The sequence below is a fragment of the Cetorhinus maximus genome, chromosome 2 (genome assembly GCF_964194155.1).
Source record: "Cetorhinus maximus chromosome 2, sCetMax3.hap1.1, whole genome shotgun sequence".
Taxonomy (NCBI): Eukaryota; Metazoa; Chordata; class Chondrichthyes; order Lamniformes; family Cetorhinidae; genus Cetorhinus; species Cetorhinus maximus.
Window position 1 is genome coordinate 8,926,462 of NC_135880.1, and position 26,373 is coordinate 8,952,834.

The 26,373-nt window shown below is 45.3% G+C and overlaps 1 protein-coding gene across 1 annotated transcript in view; it reads left to right on the forward strand.

The window, feature by feature from the left end:
- The first annotated feature begins 7,263 nt into the window (after positions 1-7,263).
- The window catches only part of nat8l (N-acetyltransferase 8-like), a 54,981-nt gene continuing 35,871 nt past the window's right edge, over positions 7,264-26,373 (forward strand). Inside the window, exons 1-3 of the mRNA XM_078560721.1 lie at positions 7,264-7,304; positions 8,573-9,020; positions 12,650-12,814. Coding sequence (XP_078416847.1) covers positions 8,600-9,020; positions 12,650-12,814 — 586 coding nt within the window. The 5' untranslated portion in view covers positions 7,264-7,304; positions 8,573-8,599. The remainder of the gene's footprint in view (positions 7,305-8,572; positions 9,021-12,649; positions 12,815-26,373) is intronic.

Consider the following 26,373-nt stretch of genomic DNA (forward strand, 5'->3'; position numbering starts at 1 on the left):
AGGCAATCCAGGGTAAGAATAATTAACTGGACAAGAGCCGACTTCAATGGGGCAAGAACGGAGCTGGGTCAGATAGACTGGAAAGAAAGATTGGTGGGAAAAACTGTAGCTGAACAATGGGCTACCTTCAAAAAATAATTGGTTTGGGCACAGTCACGGTATATTCCATCGAAAGGGAGAGGTAGGGCAAACAAATCCAGAACTCCCTGGATGAAAAAGGAAGTAGAAATTAAGGTAAAGAAGGAAAAGTGCGCTTGTGACAGGTGTCAGGTAGAAAATACAATTGCGAACCAAGAGGAATATAGAAGGTTCAGAGGAGAGGTGAAAAAGCATATTAGAGAAGTGAAGAGGGATTATGAGTAAAGACTGGCGGCCAACATAAAGGGCAATCCCAAAGTCTTCTATAGGCATATAAATAGCAAAAGGGTGGTAAAAGGAGTAGGGCCGATTAGAGACCTAAAAGGAAATTTACACATGGATGAAGGAGCCATGGCTGAGGTATTAAATGAATACTTTGCATACGTCTTTACCAAGGAGGTAGATACTACCCAGGCCATGGTGACAGACGAGGAAACTCTGTCACTAGAAGGGTTCAAAATTGATAAGGGGGAAGTGTTGAATAAACTGTTGGTACTTAAAGTTGACAAGGCACCGGGACCGGACAAGATGCATCCAAGGATATTGAAGGAAGTGAGAGTAGAAATTGCAGGGGCACTGGCCATAATCTTTCAGTCTTCCCTCAAGGGTGGTGCCAGAGGACTGGAGATATACAAACATTACGCCCTTGTTCAAGAAAGGCTGTAAGGATAATCTCAGCAATTACAGACCAGTCAGTTTAACTTCAACTCCAGCATGATGCCACCACCAAACACATCTTCCCTTCACCCCCCCGGCGGCATTCCGTAGGAATCGTTCCCTCCGTGACACCCTGGTCCACTCCTCCATCACCCCCTACTCCTCAACCCCCACCTATGGCACCTCCCCATGCATACGCAAAATATGGAACACCTGCCCCTTCACTTCCTCTCTCCTCACCGTCAAAGGGCCCAAACACTCCTTTCAAGTGAAGCAGCATTTCACTTGCATTTCCCCCAACTTAGTCTACTGCATTCGTTGCTCCCAATGCGGTCTCCTCTACATTGGAGAGACCAAACGCAGACTGGGCGGCCACTTTGCAGAACACCTTCGGTCTGTCCGCAAGAATGACCCAGACCTCCCTGTCGCTTGCCATTTTAAAACTCCACCCTGCTCTCTTGCCCACATGTCTGTCCTTGGCCTGCTGCATTGTTCCAGTGAAGCTCAACGCAAACTGGAGGAACAGCACCTCATCTTCCGACTAGGCACTTTACAGCCTTCCGGGCTGAATATTGAATTCAACAATTTTAGATCGTGAACTCTCTCCTCCATCCCCACCCCCTTTCTGTTTCTTCGCCCTCCCTTTTGTTTTTTCCAATAATTTATGTAGATTTTTCTTTTCCCACCTATTTCCATTATTTTTAAATCTATACCTTTTATGCCCTTTTAGTCTTATTTCACCCCACACCCACTAGAGCTGTACCTTGCGTGTCCTGCCATCCATTCTTAATTAGCACATTCTTTTAGATAATATCACCACCTTCAACACCTCTTTTTTCTTTTGTCTGTGACATCTTTTGATTATCTGCTCCTATCACTGCTTGCTTGTCCCTACAACCACCCCCCCCCCCAACTTCTCTCCCCCCACACCCCCCCCACCTTAAACCAGCTTATATTTCACCCCTCTCCTATTTTTACTTAGTTCTGTTGAAGGGTCATGAGGACTCGAAACGTCAACTTTGTTCTTCTCCGCCGATGCTGCCAGACCTGCTGAGTTTTTCCAGGTATTTCTGTTTTTGTTTTGGATTTCCAGCATCCGCAGTTTTTTGTTTTTATCTCTGAGTTTAACTTCAGTGATGTGCATGATTACAGAAACAATTATTCAGGATAGACTTAGTAGTTGCATGGAAAAATATGGGTTAATAAGGAAGAGCCAGCATGGATTTCTAAAGGGGAGATTGTGTTTAACTAACTTGCTGGAGTTTTTTGAAGAGGTAACAGAAAAGGTCGATGAGGGTAATGCTGTTGATGTGGTGTACATGGGCTTTCAAAAGGCATTTGACACAGTGCCACATAACAGACCTGTGAGATAAGTTATTGCTCATGGAATAAAAGGGACAGTAGCAACATGGATACAAAATTGGCTGAAAAATAGGAAGCAGAGAGTAATGGGCAATGGATATTTTTCAGGCTGGAGGAAGGTTTGTAGTGGAGTTCCCCAGGGGTCGGTATTAGGCCCCTTGCTTTTCCTGATGTATATTAATGATCTAGATCTTGGTGTGCAGGGGACAATTTCAAAGTTTGTGGATGATACGAAGCTTGGGAGTGTTGTAAACTGCGAGGAGGACAGTGTAGAACTACAAATGGACAAAGACAAGTTGGTGGAGTGGGCAGATAGGGAGCAGATGAAGTTCAAGTGTGAGAAGCGTGAGGCATTTTGGTAGGAAGAACATGGACAGACAATATAAAATAAGGGGTGAAATTTTAAAGGGTGTGTAGGAGCAGAAAGACCTGGGTGTATATGTGTATAGATCTCTGAGAGTGGCAGGACAGGTGGAGAGAGCAGTTAATAAAGCATAGAGTATCCTGGGCTTTATTAATAGGAGCAGAGAGTACAAGAACAAGGAGGTTATGCTGAATTTATATAAGACACTCATTAGACCTCAGCTGGAGTATTGTGTATGGTTCTGGGTGCCACATTATAGGAAGGATGTGAACACATTGGAGAGAGTACAGAAGAGGTTTACAAGAATGGTCCCAGGGATGAGAAACTTCAGCTATGAGAACAGATTGGAGAAGTTGGGACTGTTTTCCCTGGAGAGGAGAAGGCTAAGAGGAGATTTGATAGAGATGTTCAAAATCATGAGGGGGCTGGACAGAGTAGATAGGGAGAAGCTATTCCTGCTCGTAAAAGAATCAACAACAAGAGGGCACAGATTTAAAGTGATTTGCAAAAGAAGTAAATGTGACGTGAGAGAAGACTTTTCCACATTTCAAGTGGTTCGGGTCTGGAATGCGCTGCCTGGAAGTGTGGTGCAGGCAGGTTCAATTGAGGCATTCAAGAGGGCATCAGATGATTATTTGAATAGAAACAATGTGCAAGGGTACGGGGAAAAGGCAGGGCAATGGCACTAGGTTATAATGCTCATTTGGAGAGCCGGTGCAGACACAATGGGCCAAATGGCCTCCTTCAGTGCCGCTTAAATTCTGTGATTCTGTGAAAAATTTGGCCAAATGCTGGATTTTCCCCCACTTTTTTTCTGTATTCTGACTCCTAAATTTTCCACCCCTGAGTCCATCCCTTTTAATCCTTGGTACAAGTTGCATCAGCTGAGTTCAAGCAGGGGTGGCATTAATGGTGGAGCAAGAGGAGTGGTGACTATAGCCAGTATTGGATCAGACAGGGAAAGAGAAGTAAGCAATCTCAACTCCCAATATGGCCATCCCCTTGGTGCAAGGCTTGCTCATCTGATTGATCCTGAACTGTTCACCACTTAACCACCAGCCTCCAACCTCTCCCTCCCTCACATTGCATAATATAGAATTACATTGACCCATAAGCATGAGGTCATCTGATTCTGACCTCTTGGGCATCCCCTGATTTTAATTGTTCTACTATTGGTGGCCACACCTACATCTGACTGGGCCCTGAGCTCTGGAATTCCCTCCCTTCACCAGTCTGCCTCTCTACCTCGCTTTTCTCCTTTAAGGTACTCCTTCAAGAAGCTACCTCTTTGACCAAGCTTTTGGCTATCTGACGTAACATCTCCTTGTGTTGCTCGGTGCCTAACTTTGCTTCATAATGCTCCTGAGAACTGAATAGGGGGTGTTTAATCAAGTTAAAGGTGCTATATAAATACAAGTTGTTGTTGTCTATGGCTATTCCGTCCTGTTGGTCCATTATGCCCCACACAAGGCCCCTCTCATTCCTCTTCATCTCGCATTTATGCCACTGGTCACCCATCCTCCTCACACACCATCTGCCCTTGCCAATCGAAGAGCAACCAGGCTCTGTCACCTGATTGAGTGATTATTGGCAGCTGAACAACCTTGTAACCCCCTCCAACCCCCCCCCACCATCTCCAATCATTTTTGAACTAAAGGAAAGTGTTTAAAGAAAATTGACAGAAGTCAAAAACAAAAACAGAAACAGAAATACCTGAAAAAACTCAGCAGGTCTGGCAGCATCGGCGGAGAAGAGCAAAGTTGACGTTTCAAGTCCTCTTCAACTAGTTCTGTTGAAGGGTCATGAGGACTCAAAACATCAACTAGTTCTGTTGAAGGGTCATGAGGACTCGAAACGTCAACTAGTTCTGTTGAAGGGTCATGAGGACTCGAAACGTCAACTAATTCTGTTGAAGGGTCATGAGGACTCAAAACGTCAACTAGTTCTGTTGAAGGGTCATGAGGACCCGAAACGTCAACTGTGCTCTCCTCCACCGATGCTGCCAGACCTGCTGAGTTTTTCCCAAGTATTTCTGTTTCTGTTTTTGTTTTGGATTTCCAGCATCCACAGTTTTTTTTTGCTTTTATCTATTGACAGAAGTCATTTTTTTTTTCTTACATTCATGTTTCTCCTGGGTTTGTACAAAGCAGCTGAGGGAGATGGAACCTTTCATTCCTGGAGATTCCGGGGCAGCTCTGGAGAGTTGGCAAACTCACTGGGAGCAGGGAGCAGATTCCCATTGGGTACGTTCCTTGGCAAAGTTCAGCACCCCCCCTACCCCCAACTTAGACACCCGGTGTCCAGTCTGCCCAGCACAACTCAAGTTATCCAGTGCAAACTTTGCAACACCTTCAGGGTAGAGGTGGGGAGGGGGGGTGGGGGGGAGTGAAGAAATTGACTCATAACAGCCACACTGAAAATGTGTTGAGGGAGATGGAGAGAGGCGGGCTCGGGTTTTGTTTTGTCTGGATTCACCCGCACTGCAGTCCTCTTCCGATCTCCCAACTGAGAACCAGGCAGTCGGGACCTTGGCTCACACACACACACCACTCCCCCCACTCCCCAACCAACATCGCACATCGCTTAACAAGCTGCAAAAGCAGCCACAACAATACTATGTTAAGCCTAACTTTTATTCCAGAGCCACCGTGTGTGAGTGTGAGTGGGTAAACAGGGGGAGATGGGAGAGCTAAGTAAGCCAATGCGATGTCTCATTTATTTCTACAACATGCTGGGCTCTGCCCAGAATCATCATCGACATCAGGCAGTTGTGGGCTATAAACTAATATGGTCTGGACTGAAATGTGAGCAGGTGGGGGCGGTGGTTGGGATTTAGAGGAGTAATTCGCCTCCCAGCCAAGGTTTATTGTGGCGTGGTTAAAATCTTTCAAACCTCGACATTGTGTGTGTGTGTCAGTAACTGCCTGGGGCGACCCAACCAACGCTCAAGGAGCTGCTCGCTTATAAGCAGCGAAGGGTCTGGCGCTGGAGGATGTCTGAGGAGCGCCAAAGAACCAGGCCGTTCGGCCCATCGCGCCCGTGTCGGCCCTTTGAAATAAAACATCCTTTTCTCTCTCTCTCTCTCTCACACACACACACACACACACTTGGATACGTCTTTTCCAAACCCAGAACGGAGAGTGGGGAGAGTGAACACCAAATGCTGATTATTGTCCCAATCAACGAGGCTTATTAATGGGCGAGTTTCACAATAACATCGGGGAGAACAAACCCTTTTAAAAAATATATATAGAAACTAAAATTCGACTGTTCAGAATTTGGTGAGGAATTGTCTCACCTCCTCTTTACATCCGTCCTGCTTAACACCAGACAATATTCGGCCAATCAGCACCCCCCAGGGTTAAATATTGTCCAGTGACCCAACTTAAACTTCAAATAGCATTACCCCCACCCCACCACCACTCCCCAACTCCCCCCAGCTCCCCCGCCCCAGTTTCTGCTGATCAGCTACAAGAAGATTCGAGATTCAGGACCCGCCACAAAGCCCCTTCCATTAATACCCAGCTCGCTATTCCAACTCAAGCACCTAGGAGTAAAAATTAAACCTCTCGCGTCATTATTTCCCCCCCAATTGAAAATTAAAAAAAAACACCTTAAAACGCGTTTACTAAATGTGACCAGGGGGAGAAAAAATAATAATAGTGTGAGCATTCAGCTTTTCCCTGAAAATTGTCCTCCGATCGATGACACAGCCCGGGAGTGCCCAGATCTCCCCCCACACTCCCCCCCTCTATCTCTCTCTCCCTCCCTCCCTCTCAGATCTCCAATCCTACAATTCGGAATCTGAAACAATCCCCATTCCCTCCAAATACAACATGTCGCCTTCACAAAGAGGCAAGAAACAGGTCCTGTTTTTTTTAATATATCTTAAACAGAGACCACCCTCGACACACACACAGACACCAAATAATTGTCATTTTAAATCACCGCTGTGACCCTCTCCTCGAGAGGGACCTCACTCCAAGCACAAACAACCCTGATAAGACGATAGAAGCCTGGATCCCGCCGGGGGCGGGGGCTTTTATAGTGAAGAAAGATTCATTTTTTAAAAAAAAACCCTTCCTTCCATCTTTGCACCAATTTTATTGAATCCGAATCTAATCAGGTATCACCCACCCCCCTCTTCCTCCATGAAATCACATTTTACTGAATACTAATGATCAATTAGGGTCGAAATCCAGTCATTCATCGTTATGTACCGAATATGCACCGAATAAATTCGCCAATAAGATACTTTTTCCTCTCTCAATCTTTGATGACGTCCCTAGCCTAACGCCTCGCTGTTTATCCAATTTGTAATGTTAGCCCAGTTTCAAAGCAGAAGCTGCGTTGGCGATCGTTGTGACATCAGTGTCAATCTCTCACCAAATAAAAGATGGTTATTTTATTTATTTATTTATTTTTAAAACAAACGTATTATTGATAAGAAACGGGCTGAAGATTGCGCGCTCGGTGTTGTTACCAAGGTTAATTCTCAATGTTCTGCCCTTGTTCCAGTCCAGTGGAGATTAGACAATCCGGCTAAAGTGTGTGTGTGTGTGTATATGTGTGTGTGGTGAGTGTGTTTAAAATGGTGTGTGTGTGTGTGTGTGTGCGAGTGGAACAGTAAATACAGTGCACTCAAGGAATGGTCTAGAGGCAGACATGGCCGATGTCTTGTATAAACGCTGCTAGGGATTTGGGAGACTGATATTCAGGACTGAATGCTGTCAGAGAGGGGTGGAACAGAGAATGATGGAGGGCGATCGGATGAAATCCTGCGGTAGGGTAAATATTCACTCCTTAAACCCCTTTATCTTAAAACTCCCCCTTCCAAAAAAAAAATAGTTGGATTTAAACCGGTTACTGGTACACAGGCAGTATTTTTTTTTTGGGGGGGGGGTGGGGTTTGGAGGGAGTGAACAGCAGAGATTATCATCTTTGGAGTGGGGGTGGAGGGGGGGGGGGGAGAAATAGAGACAAAAAGATGACATTAAATAGGGAAGTAAATAAAATGGTGAATTTTGCCCTTCTCTCTCTCTCCCTCTCTCTCCCTCACGGTTGATGTGCGCTGATTGATCGCTGACTGACCCTTTATTAATTTTTGCTTCTTTTTTTGGTATATATGTGTGTGTGTATGTATGTGTGTATATATGTGTGTATGTGTGTATGTATGTGTGTGTATGTGTGTGTATGTATGTGTGTGTATGTGTGTGTATGTATGTGTATGTGTGTGTATGTGTGTGTATGTATGTGTGTGTGTATGTATGTATATGTATGTGTGTGTATGTGTGTGTATGTATGTGTGTATGTGTGTGTATGTATGTATGTGTATGTGTGTGTATGTGTGTGTATGTATGTGTGTGTGTATGTATGTGTGTGTATGTGTGTGTATGTGTGTGTGTGTATGTGTGTGTATGTATGTGTATGTATATGTATGTGTGTGTATGTGTGTGTATGTATGTATGTGTATGTATATGTATGTGTGTGTATGTATGTATGTGTATGTGTGTGTATATGTATATGTATGTGTGTGTATGTATATGTGCAGACATCAGCGCCCTTCGATGCGATAGAAAATGTGACAGTACTTGCAAATGGGAAAGAGAGGGGCGAGTTGTTTCATGGAGAAATGCCCTCCTCCCTCCCTCCCTCCACCCTCTCTCCCACCCCCACACCCACACACACCTCCCTCTAGACCACATGAGGCACCTTCCCCGGCCAACTGAAAAGAGCCGGCTGGATTGGCAGCGTGAGCTCAGTCCCTTATAAATGGGGGGGCCGGGGAGGGTAGGAGCGCAGTAACTCAGTCATTTCAGATATTGCTGCAGGAGGTAGGAGAGATCAGGGGAGGGGGTTCTCTCTCTCTCTCTCTCCCCCTTCATTTTCCACCATCTCTCCACCTTCCCTCCCCTTCCCCACACTCTCTCTCTCTCTCTCTCTCTCCCCCCTCCCTCTCTCTCTCCTACCCACCCACCCACCCACATTATATATATTTTTATTATTTTATTTTTTATTTTTATTTTTTGTGTGTCTGTTTGGCTTTGGCAGAGGAGGAAGGTCCGCCAGCTCTTTTTTATGCAGTTTTTGCCCGCCAGCATGGTCTGCGAAACCAAGATCGTGGCGGACGAGGAGATGCCGGGCTCGAATAAGGGCGACGCGATGGTCGTCTCCTCCAGCCAGATGTGGCCGGCGCCGGGGTCCCCGCCGCCGCCAGTGGCCGCTGGATCCCCTTCCTCTGGATCGCTCCCGCCGGAGGAGCCCGAGGCAGCCGAGCTGCTGCTGCTGCCGCCGCCCCAACAACAGCCCCAACAACCCCAACCCCAACAGCCCCAGCAGCCGAAGCCCGAAGCCGTCTTCATTCGGGAGTTTCAGCCCGGGGACCAGGCGAGCGCCTGCCGCATCTTTTACGAAGGGATCATGGAGCGGATCCCCAACACGGCGCTCAGGGGCTTAAAACAACAGCCGAAGATGCTCCTCTTTTACTCCTGTCTGACCGGTGAGCGGAATTTCTATCACCGGTTTTTAACCTGCACGGGAAAATGTATTTACACCCCACTATAGCCCACTTTAAGATGCATTTTGCACCCATGTTATTACCAGGAATATATATATATATATATTTGTGTTGTGTGTGTGTGTGTGTGTGTTTTTCTACGCAGCAAAACGTGATGGACTTAAAAGCAACCCTTAATTTAAATTACTTTTTTTTTAAAAAAAAAACAAAATATATACCACTGTGTGCAAATTGTATTATTTAATTATTATTTTTTATTTTAGAACAAAAAAAAGGCACTTAATATGGCGGTCATTTTAATCTTTTAAGAGTTTTCAGTCTGAAATCATTTGAAAAATGAGAAAAAAACACAGACGATCGCGAAACTGCATTGCCAATGTAAGTGGAGCTCAGCTTAATGCTGATGGACGGGCGCTATACTGACAGGCGGTGCGCGGAGAGTTTGGGGGGGGGGGGTGGGGTTGGAGGGTGGGGGGTAGGTGGGAGAGAGAGTGTGGCAGCTGGAAAGCGGCCCGGGTGGCCCTCACTCCACAGCGGCTACCACTCGGGTCTCCGGCAGAGACCCACAGGCGCGTCAACCCACAGAGCTCCGGCTGTGTTTGGGGGTATGGCAAACTGGAATAGTCCGGGCAATGCGGAGCAGGTCTCCTGATATCCTGCCAGTTTATTTTACCCAGTTTACCCTTACTCAGATTACTTTACCCAGTTACGCTTACCCAGATTACCCTCACCCAGTTTACCTTTACCCAGATTACCCTCACCCAGTTTACCCTTACCCAGTTTACCCTTACCCAGTTACCCTTACCCAGTTTACCCTTACCCAGTTACCCTTACCCAGTTTACCCTTACCCAGTTACGCTTACCCAGTTTACCCTTACCCAGTTACACTTACCCAGTTACCTTTACCCAGTTTACCCTTACCCAGTTTACCCTTACCCAGTTACGCTTACCCAGTTACCTTTACCCAGTTTACCCTTACCCAGTTTACCCTTACCCAGTTACGCTTACCCAGTTACCCTTACCCAGATTACCCCTACCCAGTTTACCCTTACCCAGTTTACCTTTACCCAATTTACTCTTACCCAGATTACCCTTACCCAGATTACCTTTACCAAGTTTACTCTTACCCAGATTACCTTTACCCAGTTTACCCTTACCCAGTTTACCTTTACCCAGTTTACCCTTACCCATGTTACCCATACCCAGTTTACCTTTACCCAGTTTACCCTTACCCATGTTACCCATACCCAGTTTACCCTTACCCAGATTACCTTTACTCAGTTTACCCTTACCCAGTTTACCCTTACCCAGTTTACTCTTACCCAGATTACCTTTACCCAGATTACCTTTACCCAGTTTACCTTTACCCAGATTACCCTTACCCAGATTACCTTTACCCAGTTTACTTTTACCCAGATTACCTTTACCCAGTTTACCCTTACCCAGGTTACGTTTACCCAGATTACCCTCACCCAGATTACCCTAACCCAGTTTACCCTTACCCAGATTACCTTTACCCAGTTTACTTTTACCCAGATTACCTTTACCCAGTTTACCCTTACCCAGTTTACCCTTACCCAGATTACCTTTACCCAGTTTACCCTTACCCAGTTTACGCTTACCCAGATTACCCTTACCCAGATTACCTTTACCCAGTTTACCCTTATCCAGTTTACCCTCACCCAGTTTACCTTTACCCAGTTTACCCTTATCCAGATTACCCAGATTACCCTCACCCAGTTTACCCTTATCCAGATTACCCAGATTACCCTTACCCAGTTTACCTTTATCCAGTTTACCCTTATCCAGTTTACCCTTACCCAGATTACACAGTTTACCCTCACCTGGATAAAGTTACCATGTTAAGGATACTTTAGTAGGGATAATCTGATAACCCTTATATAAATAGCCTCACCCATGAAACCTTAACATGGTATTTTTACCCACATTACCGTTGCTCTTTAACCCATGTACACTTTATATGGCACCTCAACCATGCATGCTCACTCATGTAACCTTATCCATTAATCTTACTCATAACAAGTATGTTTACCCACGTTATCCCTACCCATGTACCCATACGATTCCCCTTACTCATGCATCTTCAACATGACACCCTTACCAATGTATTTTATCTATGTACCATTATCCAGTTTCCCCTTACCCATGTACCCTTACCCATGTACCCATACCCATGTACCCTTACCCATGTACCCATACCCATGTACCCTTACCCATGTACCCTTACCCATGTACCCATACCCATGTACCCTTACCCATGTACCCATACCCACGTACCTTATCATGTACCCCTTACCCAAGTACCCCTTTCCCATGTACCTTTGCCCATGTGCCCATACCCATGTACATCTTACCTATGTATTTTACCCATGTACCCCTTTCCTATGTACCCTTACCCATGCACCCCTTACCTATCTATGTACCTTATCCAGGTACCCTTTACAGATGTACTTTACACACGTACCCACGTACCCTTACGCAGATTACTTATAACATGGTTACTTCTACCAATGTACCTTACCCATGGTACCCTTTACGTGGGATGGCTTTGCCCAGGTTATCACTAACATGCTATGTGGTATTCTTATCCAGATTCCCCTTTTCACATGGGTGCCTGGTGAGACCGCTCTTTATCTCTCTCGATTTTCTGTCTAGTTGGCTTTTCGGCATTTGCTGTGTTATATCCCTCACACACTCTGGCATGCAGTGAGATTACACCCCATGCACACAGACAGGGAATATCCCCAGCGGATAGTGTTTACTGTTCTCTGTATGACCCGAGATCCACCCCACCCACACACACACACACAGATAGGGAACAGCCCCAATGGAAATCTGCACCTTCTCCTATGTCCCACTAAAGGAGACATGGACCTTTTCAACATGCGCCTTCCTTTCCTGTGAGACATGCCCTCCGCGCCCCCGCAGTTCTCGAGCCAGCCCGCGGCGCGTTCCTGTGACCCACGTGCACGCGCAGCACGTTCACGAGATACACAGAGGGAGAGGGAGAACGCGCTGCGCGCTCTAGCCAGCAAGCAGCCACCGGCTGGAGGAGGGATTGGGAGGAGAAAATAGCCCCATAGATGGTGAACAGACCCTTTTTTTTAAAAAAGAATTTTAAAATACTACCAAAGATTGTACCTAGTTCCACTCCAGACTCTTCTTTTGAACAATATTAGGCTTGTGAGCAGTTTGCTGTGTAATGTTAAAGGTGGAGACACAGTGTGTATTGAGGTAAGGATGTTCTGTTAGAAGGTGTCACACTGTTTACAGTGGGTACCCTGTGTTAACAATTTGACCAAACTGTTTGTTTAAATGATGTGGTCAGTTTTGATGGGAGACAGGTTAAAAAAAAAACACAGACTATAACTGTGTTTGGGAAATCTTGCGAACATCTCCTGCAGTTGAGACAACAAAGTTATGTAAGTATATACATATATATATAGGAATTATTACTTTTCAAAATAGGCAGTAAATGTGTATATATTTTTATATATATGTGTGTGTCTCTCCTCTGGGGTTGTTCCGAAATAAACACTCCATTCTCTTTTCTGACAGGTATCGTTTATTTCTCTCCCTTGTCTCCATAGTAATGTGCTTTTATCTGACCAAGTCCGTGCTGCTGACCTGCTGTGTGCCCACCTTACTATTGGGCGCGAGATATTACTACAGTAGGAAAGTTATCCTCAGCTATCTTGAGTGTGTACTACAAACCGATATGTCAGATATAGAGCAGTATTACATGAAACCTGCAGGTGAGTTCTCAATTTTCGGAAACCTTCAGTGGAGGGGAGGGGGGGTGGAGGGTGTGGGGGGGGGCGGGGTTAGTGGGTGTGCGGGGGGTGGTGAAGGGTGTGTGGTGGGGGGGAGTGGGTGCGTGGATAGGTGTGGGGGAGGAGGGTGGGTGTGTGAATGGGGTGGGGGTGTGTGTGGATGGGTGTGAAGTGGGAGATGGTGGATGGGTGTGAGGGGGGAGGGTGTGTGGATGGTGGGGGGTGTGTGGATGGTGGGGGGAGGGTGTGTGGATGACGAGGGGGGAGGGTGTGTGGATGGTGGGGGGGAGGGTGTGTGGATGACGAGGGGGGAGGGTGTGTGGATGGTGGGGGAGGGGGTGTGGATGGTGGGTGGGGGAGGGGGTGTGGATGGTGGGGGGGAGGGTGTGTGGATGGTGGGGGGGAGGGTGTGTGGATGGTGGTGGGAGGGTGTGTGGATGGTGGTGGGAGGGTGTGTGGATGGTGGGGGGAGGGTGTGTGGATGGTGGGGGGAGGGTGTGTGGATGGTGGGGGGAGAGTGTGTGGATGGTGAGGGGAGGGTGTGTGGATGGTGGGGGGGAGGGTGTGTGGATGGTGGTGGGAGGGTGTGTGGATGGTGGTGGGAGGGTGTGTGGATGGTGGGGGGAGGGTGTGTGGATGGTGGGGGGAGGGGCTGTGGATGGTGGGGGGGTGTGGATGGTGGGGGGAGGGGGTGTGGATGATGGGGGTGGGGGAGGGGGGTTTGCAATGTCAGTGAGTGGGCTGGGATTATTTTCTGTTTACTTTGGTTCTTTGCTCTTTTGCAATCTCTGAATTAAAGGTGTGTTGTGTGGGATGCTTTCAGTGATTAAGTGGAAAGCAATGTTTGCATGTGAGGAGTTTTGCATTGAAACTTGTGAAATAATGCAGTATGCACTTGGTTCAAAGGACACCTCAGGTTTTGGCTCCCTGTGCTATAGAATTAAGAGACTTGGGTTTGTAATTTTTCATACAAAGGGTAGCGATCATTTGCTTTCCCCAAGAAGTCGTGGGCACTGGGGATTAGTTGAAGACTGAGATTGATAGACTTTTGCTGGCTAAAGGTATTGAGGGATATGGAACAAAGACAGGTAAATGAGTTGAGGTTCAGATTGGATGGACGAGTGTAATCAAGGGGTCAAATAGTCTACTCCTGTGTCTATGTATCTGTGTGTCGCCCTCAACAGCTCACCCCTCTCACCCACCTCACCCCCCTCACCCACCTCACCCCCCTCACCCACCTCACCCCCCTCACCCCTCTCACCCCCCTCACCCACCTCACCCCCCTCACCCACCTCACCCCCTCACCCCTCTCACCCACCTCACCCCCCTCACCCACCTCACCCCCCTCACCCACCTCACCCCTCTCACCCACCTCACCCCCCTCACCCACCTCACCCCCTCACCCACCTCACCCCCCTCACCCACCTCACCCCCCTCACCCACCTCACCCCCCTCACCCCTCTCACCCCCCTCACCCACCTCACCCCCTCACCCACCTCACCCCCTCACCCCTCTCACCCACCTCACCCCCCTCACCCACCTCACCCCCCTCACCCACCTCACCCCTCTCACCCACCTCACCCCCCTCACCCACCTCACCCCAACACAATTCCTCATTTTTGCAAATGCTGATTAGCAGAAGGAGGAATGAACCCTGGTTCTGCCAGGTGCACGTGCTAGCTACTCTCAGTCAGGGAATAGTGAATGATACGCGTGTGAACCAATGGCAGAGGGAGAAAATAAATAAACTGGGCGGTGGGGGTGGGGGGTAATGGGAGGGGTAGGGGGCAGTGGTGAAGGACAGCTGAGTTCTACCTTTGAAGCCATGTTGATATTTATTTGGCAAACAGCCTGACCTGTTTAGCAGAACAAACTTCATCGCTGCTCCTCCCATTTCAAATAGAGCTGGAAATATTGTCTTGTGAAGACCCAATCCTATTCACCTGGCGGGGTTGCAGCAGGTTTACCACCTTAACTTGAACTCCTCCACCCTAACATTTCAATGAATGCAACCTCATGTCTTGTTAAGAAGTGAATAAACTTCTAACTTTTGAAGAAAATCCCAAGTGTTCCTGCATGCTTAACCATCCAAAATATCGCTCCTTCTGTAAGAATGTTGTCACTTGTGTTTTAAACCATGCCTCTGGCTGCAGCTGATACAGTGATTGTGTATATATTTTAGTTTAACGTTATACTGAGATGTGACTTTATGTAGAACATGTCTGCAGTCTATTCATCATAACTCAGTCCTTTTCCCTACACAAAAATGAATTATTGCGCCGTTTTAAATAAGACAAAACAATGCAGCAAAATTAGAAATGTAATGCTGTTGCTTTTTGATTTATAAGCTAATTTGAATTAGGTGACGAAGAATAGACCATAAATTTAACCATCTATAATATATCAAAATCTCACCTATAGTGTGATCTTCCACTTATTTTTGGGCACATTGTCCCAGTCACACTTTACTACTAACGTATGTATTGATATAAAATAGTATGTCCTCTTATATATATATATATATATATATATATATAATTTATAGAAAAAGCATTTTAAAAACTGGATAGGCATGATTATAAGCATGTGCGATGGTGAAAATATTTCTAGGTCATAGCATCATAGCACAGGCTAATTGTAAAAGTCATTGACGCAGGTTGAAAACCACACATTCACTTTTACAATAGCCAGTGATGCTAAATCACGGACCCATGAGTGATAAAGTGAATTGAGACGGTAATCGTTACTGTAGTAAATGTTGAAAGAAATGCTTGTGATAATAAAAACAGAAAAAATGCTGTAAACACTTAACAGTTCAGGCAGCATCTGCAGGGCGAGAGAAAGAGTTAACTCTTCAGCCTTTTTACAACTTGCTGTGCAGTAAGATGGCAGGTACTTTGCAGATTCAGAGTTCTAGCTACAGGGAACTGAGGAAACCATTTTGTCATTAATTCTGGGGCAGCATTTGCTAGGATGTCTCAGTGCAGGTTCTTCCCTCGCTGGGTATTATTTACCTTATATAGGTAAACATCATCTCCCTGTAATATGGTTCTTTGTCTCTCCCAGGAGGTGTGGGAGATGAGTGATGCAGAGGCATGGAATGAGATAAAGGATGGTATTGAGCCTATAACACAGAGAAGTAATGTTAGACTTTTATCAAATCTTGATTAGACCACATGTAAGAAAATAAAAATGGTTGGTTTTCAGAGTTGTTGAGGAAGATATGGGCACTAGGACCTGGCTTTTCCTGATATGCATTTTGATCGAGACAGGATTACAGGACTCAATTTCAGAATTTGCGGATTACACAAAACTTGGAAACATTGAGAACTGTGAGGATGATAGTGATAGAGCTCAGGGGAACAGATACAGGCTGGTGCAATGGGCAGTCAAACTGCTGGTAAAATGTACTGCGGGCAAGTGTGAAATGATTTACTCTGGTAGGAAGAACATTGAGAGACAATATAAAATTAAGGGTACAATTCTAAAGGGGGTTCAGGAGCAGAGGGGCCTGGGGTATATGTGCATAAATGATTGAAGATGGTGAGACAGGGTGAGAGCGCGGTTAATAAAGCAGCTGGGATTCTAGGCTTTATAAATAGGGGTATAGAGTGCAAAAGCAAGGAAGTTATGATGAACCTCTATAAAACAATGGTTCAGCCTATGTACAGGTCTGGGCACCACACATATGGAAGAATGTGAAGGCATTAGAGAGAATGTAGAAAGGGTTCATGACAATGGTTCCAGGGAGGGAGAAACTGGGGCTGTTCCCCTTGGAGAAGATTGAGAGGAGAGGTGTTTAAAATTGAGAGGTCTGGATAGAGTGGGTAGGGATTGGTGGAAGGATCAAGAACAAGAGGACACCGATTTAAGGTGATTGGCAAAAGAAACAGAGACACAGGAGTGGGCCATACGGCCCATCGAGCCTGCTCCACCATTCAATTATATCATGGCTGATCACCGACCTCAATGCCACCTTCCCATGCTATCCCCATATCCCTTGATGTCATAAGTATCCAGAAGTCTATCGATTTCTGCCTTCAACATGCTCAATGATTGAGCCTCCATAGCCCCTCTGGGCTAGAGAATTCCAAAGATCCATCACCCTCTGAAGAAATTCCTCCTCATCTCAGCCTTAAGTGACCTGCCCCTTACTCTGAGACTGTGTCCCCTGGTTCTCGACTCACCAGCCAGGGGATCCACATCTTCCCTGTCACACCATGTAGGAATTTTGTAAGTTTCAATGAGAACCAAAGCAATGGCAACATGTGAAAATTTTTTTAAGCAGCGAGTGTTTAGGATCTGGAATGTACTGCCCGAGAGGCAGATTCAATCATGGCTTTGAAAATAAAATTAGATCATTACCTGAAGAGAAAAAATGTGCAGAGCTACGGGCAGAAGGTGAGGCAGCTGGACTAAATTAGTTGCTTTTTCAGCAAACTGGCATGGACGCAATGGCCTCCTTTAATTCATTTGTTCATGGAATGTGGGCATCACTGGCATTTATTGCCCATCCCTAATTGTTCAGAGGGCAGTTAAGAGTCAACCACATTACTATGGGTCTGGAGTCACATGTAGGCCAGACCGGGTAAGGACGGCAGATTTCCTTTCCGAAAGGGACATTAGTGAACCAGATGGGTTTTTACAACAATTGACAATGGTTTGGTGGTCATCATTAGACTTTTAATTCCAGATTTTTATTGAACTCAAATGCCACCATCTGCCGTGGTCAGATTCAAACCCTGCTCCCCAGAGCATTACACAGGTTTGTCTGGATTACTAGTCCAGTGACAATACTACTATGCCACCACCTCCCCTATAAGGGCATAAGAAACAGGGGCAGGAGTAGGCCATATGGTCCTCAGGCCAGCTCTGCCATTCACTGAGATCATGGCTGATCTGATCTTAGCCTCAACTCCACTTTCCTGCCTGTTCTGCATAACTCTTGAATCATCTATAGTGAATCTGTCTAACTCAGCCTTGAATAGACTCAATGATCCAGTCTCCACTGCTCTTTGGAGTAGAGAATTTCAAAGTTGAAAGGCCCCGTGAGAAGCAATTACTCCTTACCTAAGTCTTAAATGGGAGATCCCTTATTTTGAAACTGTGTCCCCTAGTTCTAGATTCCCCCACGAGGGGAAACATCGTCTCAGCACCCACCCTGTCAAGCCCCCTACCCAGGGTCTTATATGTTTCAATAAGATCATCTCTCGTTCTTCTAAACTCCAGTGGGTATAGGCCCAACCTGCTTGACCTTTCCTCAAAAGACAAACCTCTCATCCTAGGAACCAGCCTAGTGAACCTTCTCTGAACTGCTTCCAGTGTAAGTATATCCCTCCTTAAATAAAGGGATCAAAATGGCACACAGTGCTCTAGGTGTGGTCTCTAGGTGTAGCAAACTTCCCTCCTTTTATATTCCATCCCCTTTGTAATAAAGGCCAATATTCAATTTGCCTTCCTGATTCCTTTTTGTACCTACATGCTAACTTTTGTGCTTCATGTAAGAGGACACCCAGATCCTCTGTACCACAGCATTCTGCAGTTTCTCTCAATTTAAATAATATTCTGTTTTCTATTTTTCCTACCAAAGTGGATAATCTCACACTTGCCCACATTGTACTCCATCTGTCAAATTTCTGCCCATTCATTTAACCTGTCCCTTTGCAGGTCCCTTTGCAGACTCTTTGTATCCTCCTCACAACTTGCTTTCCTATCTATCATCAGCAAATTTGGCTACAATACAGTCAATCCTTTCATCCAAGTCATTAATATAGATTGTAAGTAGTTAAGGCCCCAGGATTGATCCCTGTACCACACTTGGAGTTACTGTGCACAGTTCTGGGCTCCACATTATAAAATGGATATAGAGGCAGAGGTGAAGGTGAGACAATGATTCACAAGGATAATTCTGGAACTGAGAGGATTATATATTAATCATGAAAGGATGAACAGTTGGATATCTTTTCTCTAGAAAAGAGAAAGCTGAGGGGTGTCCTAATAGGTACCTTTATGATCAAGGGTGTACATAGAGAAGATGTTTCCATTTATAGGAGAGACCAAAATATAAAATAGTCACCAATAAGGAATTTGGGGAAAAATCTCTTCACCCAGAAAAGGGTTCGAAACTAGAGGCTGCTGCCACATGAAGTCAAATAGCATGGGCGCATTTAAATGGAAGATGGGTAACTACATGAGGGGGAAAGGAAGAGAAGGTCATACTGATAGGGTTAAAGGAAGAGCAGTGAAAGGAGGCTCATATGTGGAGAATGGGCTGTTCCTGTGCTATTTTTTATACTTTATTCTTTCATGGGATGTTGGCGTTGCTGGCAATGTTGCCCATCCCTAATTGCCCTTGAACTGAATGGGCTTGCTCGGCCATTTCTGAGGGCAGTTAAAACTGGAGTCACATGTAGGCCAGACCAGGTGAGGACAGCAGATTTCCTTCCCTAAAGGGCATTAGTGAACCAGATGGGTTTTTATGACAATCAGCAATGGTTTCGTAGTCACCATTACTGAGACTAGCATTTTTGTTAAAATTCCAGATTTATGAATTGAGTTTAAATACCAGCGGCTGCCGTTCGAACCCATGTCCCCAGAGCATTAGCCGGGGCCTCTGGATTACTATTAGGACAATACCACTACAGCGCCATCGCCCCTGAACTCCATGTACAGAGCTATAGTAGTTTCCAGCTGAAGAAGGACTAAGGTCCATCTAATTCCCCTTCTACAATTCTGCTTGTCACTTGTTATAACAATAATGGAGTTGTTGATGAATCATGACAATCAGTCTCTATGGGCCTGATGACCTTTCCTTGTCCTAGATACATAAAGAATTGGATTGAATCTCACTTCACCCCATTCAAGATAATTAAACTATTATTTTCCTGTGATAATTGAGTGAATATTCCATCAGTTAATTAGTAACCTAATCCTACATCATCCAGCGGTAAAATAATTAGCACCGGCACTCTAGATTTCACAATGAAATTTTAATTTCTCCACTCAAATTCAACTGAAATCAGTCCATAGTCTCTGAGGATATATAGTATATAATATAGATCATGTATATAGTATGTAACTTCACATCAAACACATTGCTACAATCCATAAATAGGCTTATTCCATATTTCCTTATTTGCCTCATTGAGATCTCCTCCTTAGAAAAGAAAGACTTGCATTTATATAGCACCTTTCACAGACACCCAAAAACACTTTACAACCCAATGAAGTATTGTCACTGCTGTAATGTAGGAAAGACAGCAGCCAATTGCATATCGCAAGCTCCCTCAAACAGCAATGTGATCATATTATTGTGGTGTTGAGTGGTAGATAAAGATTGACTAGGAGACCAGGGTTAACGCCCTGTTCTTCTCTTCCATACAAGAAGGTGGACAGGGGCATGACTCCATAGCTCATTCGAAAGTTAAGACCACCTACAGTCCCCCAGTATCCTTGACTTGCACGTTCAAATCCTGGAGTGGGTTTTGAACCTAGAACCTTGTGACTCAGGGGTAAGAGTGCGACCAGCTGAGCCACAGCTGACTTGTCACAGGTGGGCAGGAGATTTTATAGAGGTGTTCAAAGTTTTGAGGGGTTTTGATAGAGAGTAAACAAGGAGAAACTGTTCCCGCTGGCAGGAGGGACAATAACCAGAGGGCTTGGATTTAAGACGTTGGGCAAAAATCCAAGAGGGAGGTAGGAGAATTATTTTCACACAGCGAGTTGTTATGATCTGAAATGCACTGCCTGGAAATTTGCTGGAAACAGATTCAATAATAACTTTCAAAAGGGGGTTGGATGAACACTTGTCGGGGAGAAATGTGCAAATCTCTGGGCAACCAGCAGGGGAGTGGGACTAATTGGATTAGTCCTTTTAAAGAGCCAACACAGACAAGATGGGCTGAATAGCCTCCCTCTGTAGTGTATGTTTCTATGATTGCTTTGCTATCATACTCAGTCTGTGACTCACAGCCTTTCGATAATTTCTCCGTAATATCTTAAAACTACTGTTCGACATTATTCTCAACCTGGGATAAAATGGCTATTCAGGGCTCAAAAACATGTTATGCTTTAACTTTCGAAAATGTTGCAAAACACCTTCAGCAGAGAAATCGAGTTTTGGAACTTTTGAAAAACATATTTTTTCCACGCATCGTCACATTGCTGTGGGTCTGGAGGCACATGCAGGCCAGACCAGGTAAGGATAGCAGATTTCCTTCCCTAAAGGACGTTAGTGAACCAGATGGGTTTTGACAACAATTGATGATTTCAATCATGGTAACCCTGAAACTACCATGGGGAATTAGGAAATGATGGAGGCATTGAACAAATATTTTGTCTCTGTCTTCCCAGTGGAAGACACAAGTTCCATACCAGAAATAGACAATAACCTAGAGGCTAAAAAGAGTGAGGAAATTAGGGAAATTAATATCAACAGAGATAATATATTGGAGAAACATAGCTGAATAAAATGCAACAAATCCCTGGGACCTGGGGCCTACACCCTAGGGTGCTAAAAGAGATAGCTGCAGGGATAGTGGATGTGCTAGCTGTGATATTCCAAAATTCCTTAGATTTGGGAGCGATCCCATTAGATTGAGGGAGAGAGAAAACTGAACTATAGGCCAGTTAGCCTAACATCAGTTGTTGGAATCTATTATTAAGGAAATCTTAACAATGCACTTAGAAAAGCATAGTATGATTAGAACAAGCCAACATGGTTTTACATAGAAAATAGGAGCAGGAGTAGGCCATTCAGCCCTTCGAGCCTGCTCCGCCATTCATTATGATCATGATATGATCAACTCAATAGCCTGCTCCCGCTTTCTCCCCATATCCTTTGATCCCTTTTACCCCATTTACTAAAGGGAAATCCTGTTTGACAAATTTATTAGAGTTTCTTGAGGATGTAACTAGTAGGGTAGGTAAAGGGGAAGCAGTAGGTGGATTTCCAAAAGGCATTCGATAAGGTACCGCACAAAATATTAATAGGCAAGATAAGGGCTCATGGAGTTGGGGGTGAACTGAGCTTTTTCAAGTTGACAGGCAGTGAATAGTGGAGTGCTGCAAGGATCAGTGATGGGGCCTCAACTACTAACAATTTATTAATGACTTAGACGGAGAGTCAGAGTAATGTATCAAAGTTTGCTTAGGCTGCAAAGTGATATAGACAGGTTAGGTGAGAGGGAAACAAGATGGCAGATGGAGTATAATGTAGGGAAATGTGAAGTTATTCACTTTGGCCGTAAGAATAAAAAAGCAGAATATTTTTAAAAAGGTGTGAAACTTGTAAGTGCTGATGTTCAAAGAGACTTGGGTGTCTTGGACAAGGAACACAGAAAGTTAGCAGGCAGGTGCAGCAAGTAATTGGGAAGGCAAACAGCATGTTGGCCTTTATTGCAAGAGGATTGGAGAACAGGAATAAAGAATTCTTGTTATAATTGTACAGGGTTTTGGTGACACCACATCTGGAATACTGCGTGCAGTACTTGCATTGGAGACGGTACAGCGAAGGTTCATGAAATTGGTCCCTGGGATGAGGGGGTTGTCCTAGGTTGGAAGGCATTGTAAATCGGGTTTTTATTCTCTGGAGTTTAGAAGAATGAGAGGCGATCTCATTGAAACCTACAAAATTCTGAAGGGGCTTGATAGGGTGCATGCTGAGAGATTGTTTCTGCTGACTGGGGAATCTAAAACACAGGCACAGACTCAGGAGCCAATCATTTAGGCTGAGATGAGGAGAAATTTCTTCACTCAAAGGGTTGTGAATTGTTGGGATTCTCTACTCCAGAGGGTTGTGGATGCTCCACCATTGAATACATTTAAGGCTGGGATAGACAGATTTTTGGTCTCTCTGGGATATCATATTGAAAGGCAGGGCAGACTCAATGGACCACATGGCCTATCCCTGCTCCTAGTGCTTTATATTCCACATTTATTGATTGCATTTAAATGCCATATATTGTTGTGGTGGGATTTGAACCCATGTCATCAAACCATTTAGCCTAGGCTTCTAGAATCTAATCCAGCAACATTAGCACTATACCACCATCTCCCCCTAATGTAGGCAATGCTCAAATCGGGGAAATGCAGGCCAGGTTGATTTGAACATAGACACCCGCCTCTACCCATCCACCTGATAGTGACCTTTTAAGTGTTTAAGGGGAGACAGTGGCACAATAGGAATGTTGCTGGACTAGTAATCCAGAGGCTTAGCATAATGTTTCAGGGGCATGGATTGAAATCCCAGTACAGTGGCTAGTGGAATTTATATTTAATTAATAAAAAAATCTGGAATTGAAAACAAGCCTCTATAAGGGTGAACGTTTAGACTATCAGTGATTGTAGTAAAAACCCATCTGGCTCACTAATGTCTTGCAGGACATTACCATCCTTACCTGGTCTGGCCTACATGTGACCCCAACAACACTCAAGATGCTCAACACCATCCTGGTGTAGAGCAGCCCACTTGATTGGCACCCTGTCACCACCTTCAACATCCGCTCCCCCCACCACCGACACACAGTGGCAGCAGTGTGTACCATCTACAAGCAACAACTCACCAAGGCTCCTTTGACATCACCTACCAAACCCATGACTGCTACCATCTAGAAGGACAAGGGCAGCAGACACATGGGAACGCCGCCACCTGGAAGTTCCCCTCCAAGTCACTCACCACCCTGACTTGGAAATATATCACTGTTCCTTCGCTGTCGCTGGGTCAAAATCCTGGAACTCCCTCCCTAACAGCACTGGGGGTGTACCTACACCACACGGACTGCAGCGGCTCAAGAAGGCAGCTCACCACCACCACCTTCTCAAGGGCAACTAGGGATGGGTGATAAATGCTGGCCTAGTCAGCGAAGCCCACAGCATATGAACAAAAAATACAGCAAGTAGTCTGAACACATTTATAACCTTTATATTTATTTTTTAAAAAGCCTTTTAATTTTGGTTTAAAGAGACCGTTTCACACAGGTTCCAGTGCGGCTGATGTTTAGTAAGTGGAAGGATGTTCAGTGCGTGCTGTGTAACAGACCACTGACCCACTGCTCACGTTTCAACTCTGAACACTGCTGAAACCCTGACAGGTCCTTCCCAAATCCTTTACAGGATTTACTCCGAAATCACTATGTTTACTGCACATTCTCATGCCAGCCAAGCTAACACCTATTTATGTTCTACTTATGCACTTTTCATGAGTGAAGGAAGTTTAAACTCAGTATAGTGCCTGAGAAACTCTCCAGTTTAAATGTGCTGGAGCAGGGTGTACCTGCAACAACACAGCGCCTTTAATGTAATAGAAACCTCCCAAGGCAATACTAGGGCAGATGGCCAAAAACTTGGTCAAAGAGTCCGTTTGTAAGGGAAGACTTAAAGGAGGGAAGGAGAGGTTTTTGGGTGGGAATTCCAGAGCTTAGGGCTTTGGCAGCCACCAACGGTGGAACGGTTAAAATCCAGGATGCTCATGGGGCCAGAATTAGGGGAGTGCAGGTGTCTCAGAGAGTTGTGGGGCTGGAGGAGATTACAGAGATAGGAAGAGATGAGGCCGTGGAGGGATTTGAAAACAAGGATGAGAATTTTAAGATCAAGATGCTGCTTGACCAGGAGCCAATATGGGTCAGTGAGTACACGGGTGTAGAATTTGAGAGACAGCCAGGACTGTGTTGGGATAATCGAGTGCAGAGGTAACGGAGGCATGAATGAGGGTTTCAAAAGAAAATGAATTGAGACCAGGATAAAGTCTGACGATGTTACGGAGGTGACCTCCACACCTGACCCCACCAGAGTATCTAGGATTAAATCATAAGGTGATAAAAAAAATAGGAGCAGGGGTAGGCCATTCAGCCCATCGAGCCTGCTCTGCCATTCAATAATTGTGGCCTCTACTCCACTTTCCTGTCTGTGCCCCTTAACCCTTGACTCCCTTGTCGATCAAAAATCTGTCTAACTCAGCCTCGAATATATTTAATGACCCAGCTTCCACTGCTCTCTGTAGAAGACAACCCCAAAGACTGTATCAACCCTCGAGAGAAGAAATTCCTCCTCTTCTTCGTCTTAAGCGGGAGACACTTTATTTTTAAACTGATGAATTTAGGATGAAGTCCATGACTTTAATTCTTCAGTGGGTTCCCACACCAGTATCTTTGGTTGCCTGTGGGGTGGGGGTGCGGGGGGGAAAGGAAGTGGGGGGAGTGCAATTCCAACGAGCTGTCATTGGGCCAGTCGACAATTATTCTGTTGGCTTTCGGTTTATGTTTCTTTTTCACTCGCTTTGTTTTGAGCGCCATCCTACGATGAACATATCACGGCCTGAGATGTTTGAATTTTCCCTTGGTCTGTTCCGATGCTAATCTCTTACCGCCCACGGAGACTCAGATTGACTCGCTCTTCAATCTTCTACTGTTGTGTCGAAGTTCTTCACTCCTCCACTTTACCACCATCGCGGTGGGAGCCGGGCAAAATCAGGAACTGATAACAGACAGTCGAATCTCCGTCCTAATATTCCATCACACAGTAAACTGTGTTCTGCCACTTGGGGAGTTCCTGAAAATCTGGGAGATATTTTTGACTTTGTGTGACACCAAACTGACAATTTGAAATTAAAATGGGGAGAGATGTATATCAGGATTGACATAACTTGTTTCACACTATAATCCAAAGTCAAAACTGCCTCCATTCTTTCAATAACTTCCCCGTCTTTCTACAGATTATCAGCACCATTCACTGTGAATGGAACTTGATTCCAGTTCCCAACTGTGATAGCTGATATGAAGAATTCCTTCCAGGTATCCACAGTGTCAGCTGTGCTTTATTGGTAGTGGGGGGGAGCTTTTTTTTACCCCTGAGCCAGAAGGTTGTAGGTTCAAGTCCCACTCCAGAGACTTGAGCTCAAAAAAGCAAGGTAGACGCTCCCAATGCAGTACTGAGAGAGTGCTGCACTGTTGCCTTTTGGATGACATATTAAACCGAGGCCCTGGCTGCCTCTCAAATTGACGTCAAAGTTCCTGAGCCAATACTTCAAGGAAGAACAGAGGAGTTCTGCCCAATATTTATTCTTCAACCAACATCGCTGAAATGGATAATCCAGTCATTATCACATTGCTGATTGTGGGAGCTTGCTGTGCGATAATTGGCTGCTGCATTTCCTACATTATAACACTGCCTACACTTAATTGGCTGTAAAGCACCTTGGGATGTTTGGTTGTGGAAGGCGCTTTATAAATGCAAGCTTTTGTATTCTTTTTACCACCTGCCGATCGTCACTAGCTAGAACGCTACTGGGTCAACAGGGTTAAATTATGAGGGCAGGTTGCTTAGACTGATCTTGTATTCCTTCGAATATGGGAGATTAAGGGGTGAGCTGCTCGATGAGTTTAAGTTGATTAAAGGGTTTGATATTGTAGCTACTGAGAAACTGTTCCCTCTGGTTGGGGAATCCAGAACAAGAGGAATAATCTCGAAACTGGAGTTAGGCTGTTCAGGGGTGATGTCAGGAAGCACTTCTTCACACAGAGGTAGTGGAAACCTAGGGGAACTCT